Source organism: Tachypleus tridentatus, chromosome 12 (genome assembly GCF_004210375.1).
Source record: "Tachypleus tridentatus isolate NWPU-2018 chromosome 12, ASM421037v1, whole genome shotgun sequence".
Classification (NCBI taxonomy): domain Eukaryota; kingdom Metazoa; phylum Arthropoda; class Merostomata; order Xiphosura; family Limulidae; genus Tachypleus; species Tachypleus tridentatus.
The window spans coordinates 100,022,316-100,035,749 of record NC_134836.1 but is presented as its reverse complement, the minus strand read 5'-3'; the positions used below and the strand labels follow the sequence as shown (position 1 = coordinate 100,035,749).

The following is a 13,434-nucleotide window of genomic DNA, read 5'->3' as shown; positions in this document are numbered from 1 at the left end:
GGTTAGTGGATTGTACTGACTTTGTAACTGCCAAGTAATCAGGAGATTATCTATACCATACCTTTGTCATGTGTAGTAAAGAACACCAGGGTTAAAAGAGTTAAAAATTTGTTTGTGAACATACGGGTTCAATGTGTTGATAACTTTGACTGAAAAGTGGTATTCATATTAAGATTCCAAATACTTTTCTTTGTCTGAAAATTTTCAAATTCGTTTGTATGACCTTTAGTGCGCCCTGAACAAATGTTTTTGTTGCCAATTACACTTTATATTTATCTGATATTTTTTCTCTTCTATCTGTATATGGGCTTGTTTATTTGACAGACCCTGTAACCACCATAAAAAAAGTTAAATGAATCTAAATTACTCCCTTTTTTTTATTATGGAATGACTGCAAATTGTAACAGGAAACTACAATTGTTTATCCCAAATAACTTAAGACTCATAAAAATTTGCACCTGTTTCTACTTAGTAGTTTTATTATTGTATTACATACAGTATACCTTGTGAGGAATATTTCTTCTTTTATTGTCTTACCATATCTAACTTAACAAGTTTACAACTTTTATGCTTTAGTTGCTTTTATAACAATAAGCAAATGTACATGAATAACAAGAAGTGTAATAATGATGTTCAACATTTTGTTTTTTTTCTGTCAGTTTCTGGTGAAATTTAAATACAATTTTGTATATATATATACATATTTGTGGTAGCAGCACATTAAAGAATATTTTATTTATTTAATGAATGGACCTAAGAACTCAGAATAATAGCATACAGAAATCAAACAATTTCCTTTTACTGTTATCTAGTTTGATTTTTAATTAAGGCATAATATCTTTAAAGTAATTCCCTCAGATATTTGATCTGACATAAACTTTCAAACTCTTGATGAAATAGCCAGTATTCTGTACCAAAAACAACATAACTTTATATGCCATTTGATAGATTAAGCCTTTGTCTTTCACTTGGTTATAAATAGATGAACATGTCACACAGAATTATTGACAATGCATGAAAGAGAGGATATAACAGGAGGCATGGTAAATGGGTCTGATTTTTTAGTTTGTAAACAAAAAAGACTGAAGGACCTGAAAATTAGGCTTTTCTTTGGTAATATCTGTATTATAGTGAGTAATTTGCATTAAATTCTGTACTAAGGAAAGGATGACAATTAAAGAATTGGCAAAATCTAAATAAAAATATCACTATTTTCATACAAGGGGAAATTTTGTTGATTTGATTTATTAGTTGTTGATGCCAAGTTAATTTGTATACATTGATAACGAAGTAGTTTCACTAAATTTTGAATGAAACTCTGTAAATTCTTGTAAAACGCACATTTGATGTACCTGCAACAAGATGGTCAAGAAGGAAAGAGACATTACGTGAAATTCTTGCAATATTGATAGCTTTGGATTGATTCAGCTTTAAACAGTTTACCACAAGTAAGTTCATTCAACCAATCTTGAAAGATAAAATGGGTTGTTTTGCCAAAACTTTAATGATGATCTCAAGGTTAGTTGAAACAGAGGTGACAGAAATATTGTCCACAGTAAGAAGGTTTTTTTTTCTTTAGACAAATACCCATCTTTGAACAAGAATGGATAAGTATGTTTAATTTTGAGCCAGTTTGTACAATTTTAGAATCATTTCAACACACATCTGGAAAGATGATAGCAAAGATTATGCAATTGGTGAGTGAAAAATTGGAGAAATACATTATCTGTGTCATTATTAATGGTTCCTTGGTAGCAGTTAGGTTTGGTACAGCAATTTAATCCAGTCATCAGGTCTGCTGTACAAGTATAACAAAATAGAACTAAAGGACTGGTAGAGAGGAAGGGGGACAGAAGGGGACCATTTCAGTGATCAAGAAGAAGTGGTTGAATCTTCAGTAGGTTTTGAAGCATATTTTGATAAGTCCTCTCCTATACCTGAGTTGAAGCAAAGGTTTATGGAAATAATCTGAATGGTATGCAGAATTGTTAACATTTTCTACTTATTCCTTAAGAGAAGTGAAACCTTACAAAGGAACTTCGAAGAAAGTTAAAGCATCATCTCATGTTGTGTTCTAAAATAAGGTAGAACAATTTACTGTTGATGCTGGATTTTTTCTTGGACACAAAATGATTGGTCACCAATGCATTAATTGATCTTGAAATCAGGATTTAATTGTAACCAGAGTACAGCATGAGTAATTGTTAAAAAGATGTTTGTTTGCGTTTTTACTACGTATTTTACCATGTATAGTTGAATCTCAGTTTTGGTTGTACTCATGCTTAATGTTAATTTTTGACATGGTGGTATTTTTGCCAGGTCTTTAATAACTTGATGTTTATTGTTACAAGCATTCAAAATTGTATTTTAGGTGCTGTGCAGATGTGAAACTACCTTACTTTTGAAAGAAGTTGTTTATAGTTTCTTTTTCAATGAACTGAAGAAAAATTATTCTAAGATTTCAAGATAATTCAAAGACTTGGTTTGACAAGATTTGTCTTCAGGATACAAGAAAACATTGTGATATTGTTAAAACACTTGCATAATTGGCATGAGTTGGATAAAGGTACAAACATTTCCGTTTTTTATAGCTTTAAAAGCCTGCTAATCAAGTTAACCATCTGACTTGGATGAATGAATAATTGAGCCAGAAAAAGATTATAAGTTGCAGATGACAAGCAATGACTTGCAAAAAATCTCTCAGATAACTTCCAGGAATAATCCTGAAGTCTGCTGCTGAGGTTGTAATGGCCAAATACACAGAAACTGACAAGAAATGAGAAGCTATGAAACTTTTCTTGACAGCAAGTTTATTCACCAAAAACATTTAATCTAGGCTGAGTGACAAAGTCCTGCTTGATACTGTTTTCTTTATTAAGAGTTATTGTAACTAAAAATCTTATTTTTAATTAGAATTGTTTTGCAATATGAGAGAAAAATACATCTTTTAATGTTTGCTGTGATTATTTATTGTCAGACTGCTTAAACTGTATGGAAAAACAGATATTTGTTTTATGAATAAAACTAAATGAATAATTACATGGTTTATGAGTGGGACATTAGTAATTCTGCATAATACACTGCTAAAATCTAGGGTTTGATTCCCCATAGCTAACATAGCAGATGATCCACATAGCAGCATCCCCAATGGCACAGTGGTATATCTGCAGAATCGCCTGCTAGAAACTGGATTTTGATATCCGTGGTGGGCAGAGCATAGATAGCCCATTGTGTAGCTTTGTAGTTCCTTCCAAACAAACTAGAACAAACAAAAAGTTACATTAGGGAGAAAAAACAACACTTTCCAGTGTTTGATTTTTATATGGGTAAATTCACCTTTGTGACTTCTTAGTCTCAAAATTCAATATTAAAGTGCCCCTAGAGTGTGGAAGTTATCAAAAATTTGTCAAAACAAAGTAAAATATTATCTCTTTGAAGAATGTAACACATACTAGTATTGGAGGTGAATACTTTTTTAAAAATATTACACTGTAAAATTATAATTTTTAAATGGTGATTAGTGGAAAATGTTTGGTATTTTTTTATGTTATAAATTTTAATTATAAAGTTTTAACTTGTTAAGCCTTAAGTTTCTGCATTATCCCAATCATTATGAACACTGTTTTACAATTCTGTCAAAGATTTGAGATTCTTGATTGAGTTTGACAACTTTTTAGAAAAAAGAATTGGATAATTAAAATGAACATGGTTATGGAACATTGTACATAACCAAAACATTCTATACACCGCATTGCTTTAATATATGATACTTCATTTATTTTTATTATTGTCATATCAGTTACAGATATCATGCTATAACTAAGATATTCTAACAGTGAAAGTCAGTGTGATGAATACTTAAGCAAGCATATAGATATTGTTTGTTGATAACAAAAACAAGAGACCTGGTTAGGGCACTTAGCTCATACTTTGAGGGTCTTGGGTTCATATCACTGTTCCACCAAATATGTTCACCCTTGTAGCCATGGGAGCATTACAGTTTAATGGTCAATCCAACTATTCATTGGTTAAAGAGTAATCCAAGTGTTGGAGGTGGGGAGTGATGACTAGCTGCCTTCCCTATAGCATTTCACTACTAAATTAGGAATAGCCAGCACATATACCCCTTGTGTAGGTTTATGCAAAATTCAAGAGAAACCAAAAGCAAAAAGTTTAAGATTATTTAGGGGAATATGACAAAAAGCTGCTGTAATAGATTGAATTGTTATTTCCATATAAAGTCAGACAGGAGGATAAAGACAATTGTATCTTTCAAGATGAACAAAAGTAACCATTCAGAAAAATCAGACTACTTGGTGTGGTGTGCTATTGTTATGTGAGTATGTTCCTCTTGTAAATGTTTTGACTGAAGAACCAACTTTTCAGGTTTAATTTTTTTGTTAAATGTTGTTAGTTTAAAGTTTTGTTCTTGTGTTTTAAAACTACAAGGACCATTTTTCTTCTTCATGCTGAGTTAATGCATTGAAGATGATTTACAAGTTTGGGGTGTTTTGTTGTGTTGGTGCAGCCATTGTAACAGAAAAAAAAATTCATTTATAGAGAAGATTTTATAAAGCTTGCAATAAAAGCAGTGTGAAATTATGATTTTTTAAAATTGATTTATGTAAAATTAGTTCTAAATTGTTTATGTAAAACTTTGGTTGTAAATTGGTTTGTGAAGACTGATTCTTTTTTAAACTAGTAGTTGTCATATATTTACAGGAGACAGGAAAAAGAAAGATAAAGAAAAGAAAAAAGATAAGAAAGTTCAGATGTACACAGTAAACCCTCACTTGCTGCTGTCCTGTGTTTATTTTGATCAAAATCACTGTGGTTACCTTTTGGAAAAGGATACAGAAGAAATACTTCATACCCTAGGTCTTCACCTCTCTCGTGCACAGGCAAGTTGTAACATGCTCAAATTGTTTTCCTGTAAACTGTTATTATTCGTGTAATAAATTTACAGGAATTTTTTTTCTTATTATTCATATACATTTACTTTGATTCGTTTACCGTCTGAACATGGTAGTATTTATTTACAATTATTATTTCAGATAAAATATCCTGTGACATAATTAGTATTTTTATTATGTTTTAGTTTAAGCTAGGAAATTTATAAAGTTTGGATTTACATTATTTATTTTAAACATTTCTTCTGTTCATTTTATAAAAAAAATCTGTGGTGGGACATTTAATGAAAGATGATTTCTACAGAAGCTAGACTAATTTGCTTAATATTGTTTTTTGTATCAAATATTAAGACTAAACTTTGCTTGTTGCAAACTAATTCTGGTGTCCTTTGCTTGACATGTAATAGCAAGGTAAGGTAAGTACTAGCTGTAATACAAGAAACTGGTTTCCTCATATTTTATCTTATTTTTCTCTAAAGATTAATTGACTCTAATATTTTCTTGTAGTATTATTTTGGGAATCTTTTTATGAGAAACAACCTGATGTATTTCGTTTGTTTTTTTTTATGACATTTTGGTATCTATGCTGAGACATTCTTCAGGTCAAATTGTCTTTGATGGTGTGATTTCCATAAATAGGAGTTTGGAAAATGCTCCCCACAGAGAGCTGCATTTGGTTAGGTCTTATTGGTTATGTAGCACAGTCATTATTGAGGACTGTGTTTGAGTGTTGTTGTTAGTTGTACCTAGTTGTACTTTTCTTAAGTCAGTTGGGATTTTACAGTTTGCTGATTTCCTTACCTAGGCCTGAGAGTTGGTTTTAAGGTTTAGGTGTTAACTGCTTGTTTGATTTTCCATGTTTTTGTCATGTTATGCTATATCTAAAATATGATTTTGTCTCATTGTATGGTGTGTCCAACTCTATTGGCATATGTGTGTAAAATCTTGGAGCATCTATGTTTCCCCCACTTTTCTGTATAAGCATTCTCTATGTTTCTCAGTACAAAACAAGGCACATTACAGATTAGATCTTTCGGTCATAGTTTCTTGTGGTTGACTACCTTTCATCAGTAGGTTTTTGAGTATTCTGTTTTGAAGAAGATTTGGGTGTTGACTTTTTTGACAGAAATTTATTATTTTGTAATTTAGTTTCAGGATGTATAGTAAACTGGTAGTAGTGGTTGTAGATTGTGCTGGCTGTTTTAGGTAATTTTTGCAATTTACTGACTAGCCTATGAAACTGTTTTGGCAACTATTTGATTTTAGGATTTGTTTGAGGTTTCTTTTTCCATTTCAGAATCCTTGCATATGTTTGTTCATTCTATCATAAAGTCTTCCTTTCTATTAATGTTTTACTACATGTAGGTGGTTAAACTTGAAGTTGAGATATCTCTTTTTGTGGATTGGTTTTATGGAGGTATCTGTGGTGATTTTGTCTTGTCCTTAGCACATCCAGAAAATGGTGTGATCTGTTGGTTATTGTTTGAACTGTGAACAAGATATTTGGATTCATAGCATTATGGTGTTTTAGAAATTGTTATGGTGTCGTATCCATGTGGCCAACTACTAATTATTTAAGAAAATGAATGGGGTGTCTGCATGTACACATAGGATTAACTCGCTGCAGACAGTAGAGAATATTAATATTTTGTAACATTTATTTAGAGTAATGAAAATCTGTTTTCTCTGATATTTCTGTACAGCCTCAAGGAGTGTTGTCTGTATGTAACTCTGTGATTTTTGTTTTTGTTTGAATTTTTCTTCATCTCTAAGTAGAGGATTTTATTTGGTGAAACACTATCATTACCTGAAATTACAAGTAATAAAATATTAGTTTCTCTCTCATGAATCCCTCTCTGATACAGCTGTAACTCTACTGATTTATAAATGCTAAGATCAGGGGTTGAATTCCCCTCACTGGACTCAGCAGATAGCTCAATGTGGCTTTGCTGTAAGAAAACACACACTCTCTCATGATCATTCTTCTCTGTTTGAGGTTTTATTATTACATATTTTTGCTCATACTGATGACTAATTGTCAGTTAAACTTAGCATTGAAAATAGCTACAAGTAAAGCTCAGTTTTTATTACTGAGAGCAGGTTATAAACTTTATATTGACATAGAATGAATAAAGTGGTAAGAGAAATAATTCATTGTTATGTGGAAAAGTTACTAGATGTAGATCCTGCAAAGAACAGTGGATTTTAATGGGTAGCCCAAAATACTTAGAATAAACCACAGGTTTAGGATTTTGTATGATTTCTTGGGATTTTCTTCTATGAAAAGAAATCAGGTAAATTTAATTATGTTTATTACGTAGGTGATAAACATATCCATAACTCAGTTCTTTATTTATTGAAGAATACACATAAATAAAAGAAAAAAAACATAAAAAAAGATTTATTGGAAAAAAATTTGTTAGATCTATACTTACCTTCACTAGGAATGTTATTAGCAAACATATTGTTACCCAGTCTGATATGATGCCACTTTGAAAGTTCAGAACCCAGACCATCAGTAAATATTTGTAATGTTTCATGTTTTATAACCATTAATAATGATCACTGCAGCTGCCAAAATAAAGTTTCAAGGGTATTTTGTTTGTTATTATTAATCTAGTTAAAAGTGATTGGATATATAAAATGGAACATTTTGACTGACATTATTAAAAAATTAGAAATCACAGAATGAAGTATTTTTGATATCTTTTTCAAGACAGTGTATCATAAAATTTTGGAAATTTTACAACATAAAAATCATAGAAAAACAAATTGATTTTTTTAAACTGGAACTCGGTACTATTTGAAAAATGTTCTGTGTTGCATGCACTGTTTGGTTAATTATTTCTAAGGTGACAAAAAAAAATCAAGATATTGACATGTCTCTAGTCTAGAACAGAGTAATAACTTAAAACATATTTGGAAAATGTTAACTGTGTGTATTTGTGGTTTGTAATCCTGTTTACTTCCCAAAAACATATTTCTTTTATATAATATAACTATTGTAATGAACTTTTTTCTATTTGATTGTAGTATTGTATTTAATACTATGTATAAAACAGAAAATGTAATAGTTCAGAAAATGGAACTTTGTAACTTAATTGGTAAAACTTTCCATTCATGTTGTAAATGAGCTGTTACAAAATATTGTGGTGTAGAAACAACTAAAACCATTAAAAATACACTAAGTACAATATTTGAAACTTGAATTATTCCCAGGGTTTTATGATTTTCCCAGATTAACTACAAATTATTATTTTTCTTATTGTTTCTATAAATGGTTATATCTTAGCTGTTAACGCTATTCTTTTAGGTAAGAAAACTGCTTCAGAAAGTTATCAAGAAAGAGAATTTTTATTATCGCAAATTTACTGACAGTTCAGAAACCATATATCAGAAACTGGAAAGAGCAGCCATAATAAAACAAGACTCTGAGACTGATGATAACTTAGAGAAGTTAGCTAAAGGTTGGTTATGATTATTAAAGATACAGACAGTACTGTAACACAGTTCATGAAATCTTTCAAATTCCATGTTGATACAGTTTTACTACTGTCATCGTAACAGCATCAGTGTGTATGTTTGTTGGTAGCATTCACCCTTGTGGAAAAATGCTGGTCAAACATTAAAGCATAATATGTGAATAAATATGGATCTTATTTTTCTGAAAATATGAGAAATAATTGAATTTTCTTCTATTTCATGGCAATGCTGATTGTAATTTGTTTTAAAGTTTTAGTAATTGTCTAAAGAGAATAAACATTTTTATTGGACTGGTAAAACATGAATAAACATTATAACCAAGTGATAATGGTAGTAGGTTTGTAATACATTTCCATGTACTAAGGTGGGTTAAAGGTTTAAGTAAGATTTTGAAAGAAAAATTAATGTACCTTCGACCAGAGGGTGAACATGTAGTAATCTTTACCTGACAAAGGAATTTTTAACGTTGAACTAACTTTAAGTAAGATATTACCTTTCCTCATTTTATGTGTAATTTAGTTTTTCATGCAAGTTAATACTTACTTGCTCACTGAAGTAATCTTTCATAACCAATGGTTTTAGTTTCAAAGAAATTAAAATAAACATGAATTTTTTTCATTATATTTATTTGTCTCTACTAAACATCCAGCTGGTTGATATTCATTGTTTATGGCATTTGTATTCATTCTTTGAAAAGTGATGTTACCAGATCTACCACCAGTTATAACAAAAGAGGTTAGATTATTTGGTTTTTGTATTGGAATATTTGTTATTACTATTACATAAAAAAATTTTTTCAGAGATACGAGAATGAACAAAGAATTTGAATGCTGTGTGTAATATTTATTGTTCTGAGCAGTTGAATAATGTTTTTTTATTTTGTTTTAACAAATTCTTATCATATATAAACCCATTTTATATAATAGGCAACAAACTCTACCTTCCACTTGTTAAATGGAAGCCAGACGAAGAAAGCAGACCCTCCTTAGAAAATGGCGATGTAGAATCTTCTGACATGAGTACAACAGAAAGTAAAAATCAAGTTCCACCAATGGTAATGTTTCAGGGGGCGCTGTTAGACATTGAAAAACTCATGGAACAACTGAAACGCAGCGAAAGGGCTCGGGCTGATACTGAGCTACGAATGAAGGAACTGCTAGTTGAATTAGGTGAGCAGCTCGATTAAACTGTAATATGAGAGACAGTCGAAAGTGAAACAATTTGTAAGTAGGTCAAATGCATGTATGGTGCTGACATCTAGCGTTGAAGTTAGATATTATGGAGAACGAATTAATTCGTCCGTGGCACTGTGTTACCGATCGGCTTGGACAAGTTATCTTGTCTACGGCACTGAACAGGTTAAACTGTAATACGAGAGACACTCTTACAGTTTTAAACGGTATGTGGGTAAATGATATTGTAGCTTTTAATACAAACTCGATTAAACTGTAATACGAGAGACAGTCTCATAGTTTTAAGCAGTATATGGATAAATGGTATTGTAGCTTTTAATACAAATTCGATTAAATTGTAATACGAGAGACAGTCTTACAGTTTCAAATATTATATGGGTAAATGGTATTGTAGCTTTTAATACAAAGCCTTATATAATAAACTAGTATTATTTAAACAGTAATATAAATATGACATTTAAGTGTTTCACATGTCGCCAGTGATTTTTGTTATAAAACATTTTGAAAGTACCTTAAAGAAGTGCTTATTTGGTAATGACCTAAGTACATTTACAAGCCAAACTTAAATTTTTTTTGTACATTTTAAAGTGAAATCGAATGTAGTTTTTATTGTTTTATGCTTAATATTAGGCGTATGAAAAGATATATAACTTACCACATGAGTTTGTATATAGTTTGATATCAAGAGTAGTATATGTTTCTTCACCGTTTCTTATTTTTTTCATTCTCTATCTAGATGAAACAAAAGAATTGGCTACTTCTGTTAAAGAATTATCAGATCAACTTAGTAAAGACCTCGACAATACTAAGCAGGTGCTGAAAAAGACAAGCGAGGAGCTGAAATCAAGTAAGCAACATTCAGACAAGTACCAGCGATCACTGACCGTATGTATGAACCACGTACGAACAATGCAAGGTGTTATAAACACAACTCTGGGAATCCAGTCGTCTTCAACAACAGGCTCAAATAACACTTCAGGGTCGTCTTCATCGAATTCAGTGTCTCTTGATGAACCTTCAACCAAAGTTAAAAAAGAAATACAGGAAGATAAAAGTTGAACAAAGCTTTATTTTTCAGGATGTAACTGAGTTGTCTGTTCATCATCTTTCCCACAGATTATGCTCTGTTTATACACTAAGGTGGAAGATGTAAAATAGTTGTGTGCACTCTTTGTTTATAAGATAAAAATGAAGAAACATTTAAGTTTGATTTGACAAGCTCATAACATTTTGCCCTTTATTTCCGTAAACTATTATTTGGTTTATGACACACACACATGTACGTTTTACATAAGAGATTTTTTTTTTCGTTTATACTGTTGCCTCAGTTCTGCATAAAACTTCTTGCAAGTATAGTTATATATTTGTTAGATTTTCCAAAGTTTTGTAATACTATTCATACAAATTTAGCAAATTTTAATCTAAGTATTGATATCTCAATAACTTGGTGGATTTAAAATTGTTCTTAAAGTGCCATTTTTTTCTGTCTTGAAATTTCAAAAGTACTCACTAGAGGGTAGGGTTTTAACAATGTGTTAAGTGTGTGTTATAAATGATACGTGGAGCTAGAGCTTTACGTAAACCTTCAACTCGTATGTATAGTACACAGTCACTCCTCTTGTTCGTGTATTTGGTTCCAATGTGTGTCACCATATACATACTTATTGTTCAGCTGCTAATGTTAAATATATTTGATGAGAAAACAACTGTACATCTTGGGATTTTTAATCTACATTTTGTCTGAGTGATTAAAGAAAGTGGACATTTCTTGTGAAACTAGTATGTTGTTTTTTTTGTTCAGTGAAATGCACAAGTGTACATTTTAAGTTTTTTATTGAAAAAATCAATTGAAAACTTCGTTTATACAGTGATTGGTAAAAATGAATTTTATTATTGTAAAGTGAGAGATACCTTTTTATGTTTTTTTTTTGTGTGTGGTTAATTAAAATTGTTTGGTATGTAGGAAATAAAAAATTGTAGAAAGAATCACCTTTTAGTCTTGCCATAAAAGGATTCTACATAGTCAAGTAAAATTGCTTGAAAATTAGCCAAAGAACACTAATTATTATTATAATATATATTTATAATTGATGTAGAATTTCACGGTAATTGAAATATAAGTTGTCATCACATAAATGACAAATTTCAGTTACTATATGTTTAAATGATATTTCACATGCGGTAAGTGTTTTGGTTTCTTTAAAAATCTTGACCACGTGTTGAGCTTTGTGCACATGTCTTCAAATATCTTAAAATTGTTTTTGGTGAAGTAATGCAGTCATATACCTTTTGGGTGTTTCACTGTCAAAATCTTGAGTTTGTGTGTGTGTGTGTGTGTGTGTTTATTGCTTTCTTTTAAAATAAAATTTAAATATATTCATTTAATATTACTTAAGGTTGATTTGATTAATATGTTCGATATTAGTGAAATATAATTTGAATATTTAGTTTGTATATAGTAATAATTTCATGTACCTGTTGTGGTAGAATTTGTTTAGAATAACTTTAGCTGCATACTTTACTTAAAATAGTTGGTTTTTGACATTTGTTTAAGAATGGTCTCTAGAAGCTTGTTGAGACAAAATATGTAGATTTTTGAAAGCAGTCAACATTATATAATTAATGTTTACAATTATATCCAATTAAACTTTGTTAAGAACATTTGGAAGCCCTTGAAAGGATTATCTTTCAAAATATATAGAAAATACGAGGTGATGATTGTATCATAAATCCTCTCGATGCAAACAAACAGTAATCGGAGAATTTGAGAAAAACTCCGTTGATTTAATAAGTCGTAAGCAACCGTAAAGCATTTGATGCTTGATATGATTTAGTAACCATTTCTAGAGCCCTGTCTGAATTTACTGGCTGAAGTTTGACTTTCGATGTTCTTGGATGTATACAACATCAAAACTTATTAATTATGCATCAGACATAGCCTCGTTCTCACTGTTGGTCTCGTGTGTTTAAATCTCCTCGAACTGTAACCCACTAATTACTTTCCATCCTACATTATGTTCTTTTTATTCCTTTTACTCCATGAAATGAGAGAATACGACAAGCTAGAATATTTATATTACATGAAGAGGGATTCACCCAGTTAAAAATAAGTAAACTACATTTCTTAATTTAATACATTGTTTTCTTGGAGCCCTGGAAGTTTTCCTTCAAACGACATTTTATCTCGCATTGGCAGATTGCTTTGTAACTCCCTGTGAAAAGGAACCTATGGTAAAAAATAAAAATTAAGGTTAAAATTAAAATGTTAAAGTATGATTTAAATGCAAATTTTAAAACGAAACGTATATGCAACCAGTATATATTACTTTTAAATGTATGTATATATATAAATACACTTACAATGTGTAGAGATGCTGCAGTACTGGTGATATTTATACCTAATTTTGCATATACAAGTGTGATAAGTTTATGTTAATCCTCTCAGTGTTGTGAAAAGTGTTATGGAACTATGAAATTCCAAACAGGAACCAAGTGATACGGAAAAAAATAACCGAAACATTGGCTTGTGAACATTCTTTCTTTAAAAAAAAATATTTATTTTTATAACAGCTGTTCTCAAGAGTACTAATATTTGTATTCTTTCTACTTGGGATGACAGCTGATAACACTTAAGTCAACAAACACCTAATGTCCATGAACGATATTTGATATTTTGTAGTAAACGGGTTAGACTGAAAAAAAAATAAAAAATTGTTAGTCCATAAGAATAACGCTGCCAGCTCGTACCAGCAACGAAGTATCGCTGCTAACGAAAGCACTGTGTGTCAAATTTGTATAATCGCTTTAAGCAAATAAATTCAATAAATATTTGTACTAATTAATAAAGA

At 30.5% G+C, this 13,434-nt stretch overlaps 1 protein-coding gene across 1 annotated transcript in view; it reads left to right on the top strand.

Annotated features, from left to right (window-relative positions):
* Positions 1 to 11,572, top strand: part of LOC143235703 (cell division cycle and apoptosis regulator protein 1-like) — a 70,608-nt gene extending 59,036 nt beyond the window's left edge. Inside the window, 4 exon segments of the mRNA XM_076473916.1 lie at positions 4,723 to 4,901; positions 8,224 to 8,377; positions 9,320 to 9,562; positions 10,323 to 11,572. Coding sequence (XP_076330031.1) covers positions 4,723 to 4,901; positions 8,224 to 8,377; positions 9,320 to 9,562; positions 10,323 to 10,645 — 899 coding nt within the window. The 3' untranslated portion in view covers positions 10,646 to 11,572.
* The last annotated feature ends 1,862 nt before the right edge of the window (positions 11,573 to 13,434 follow it).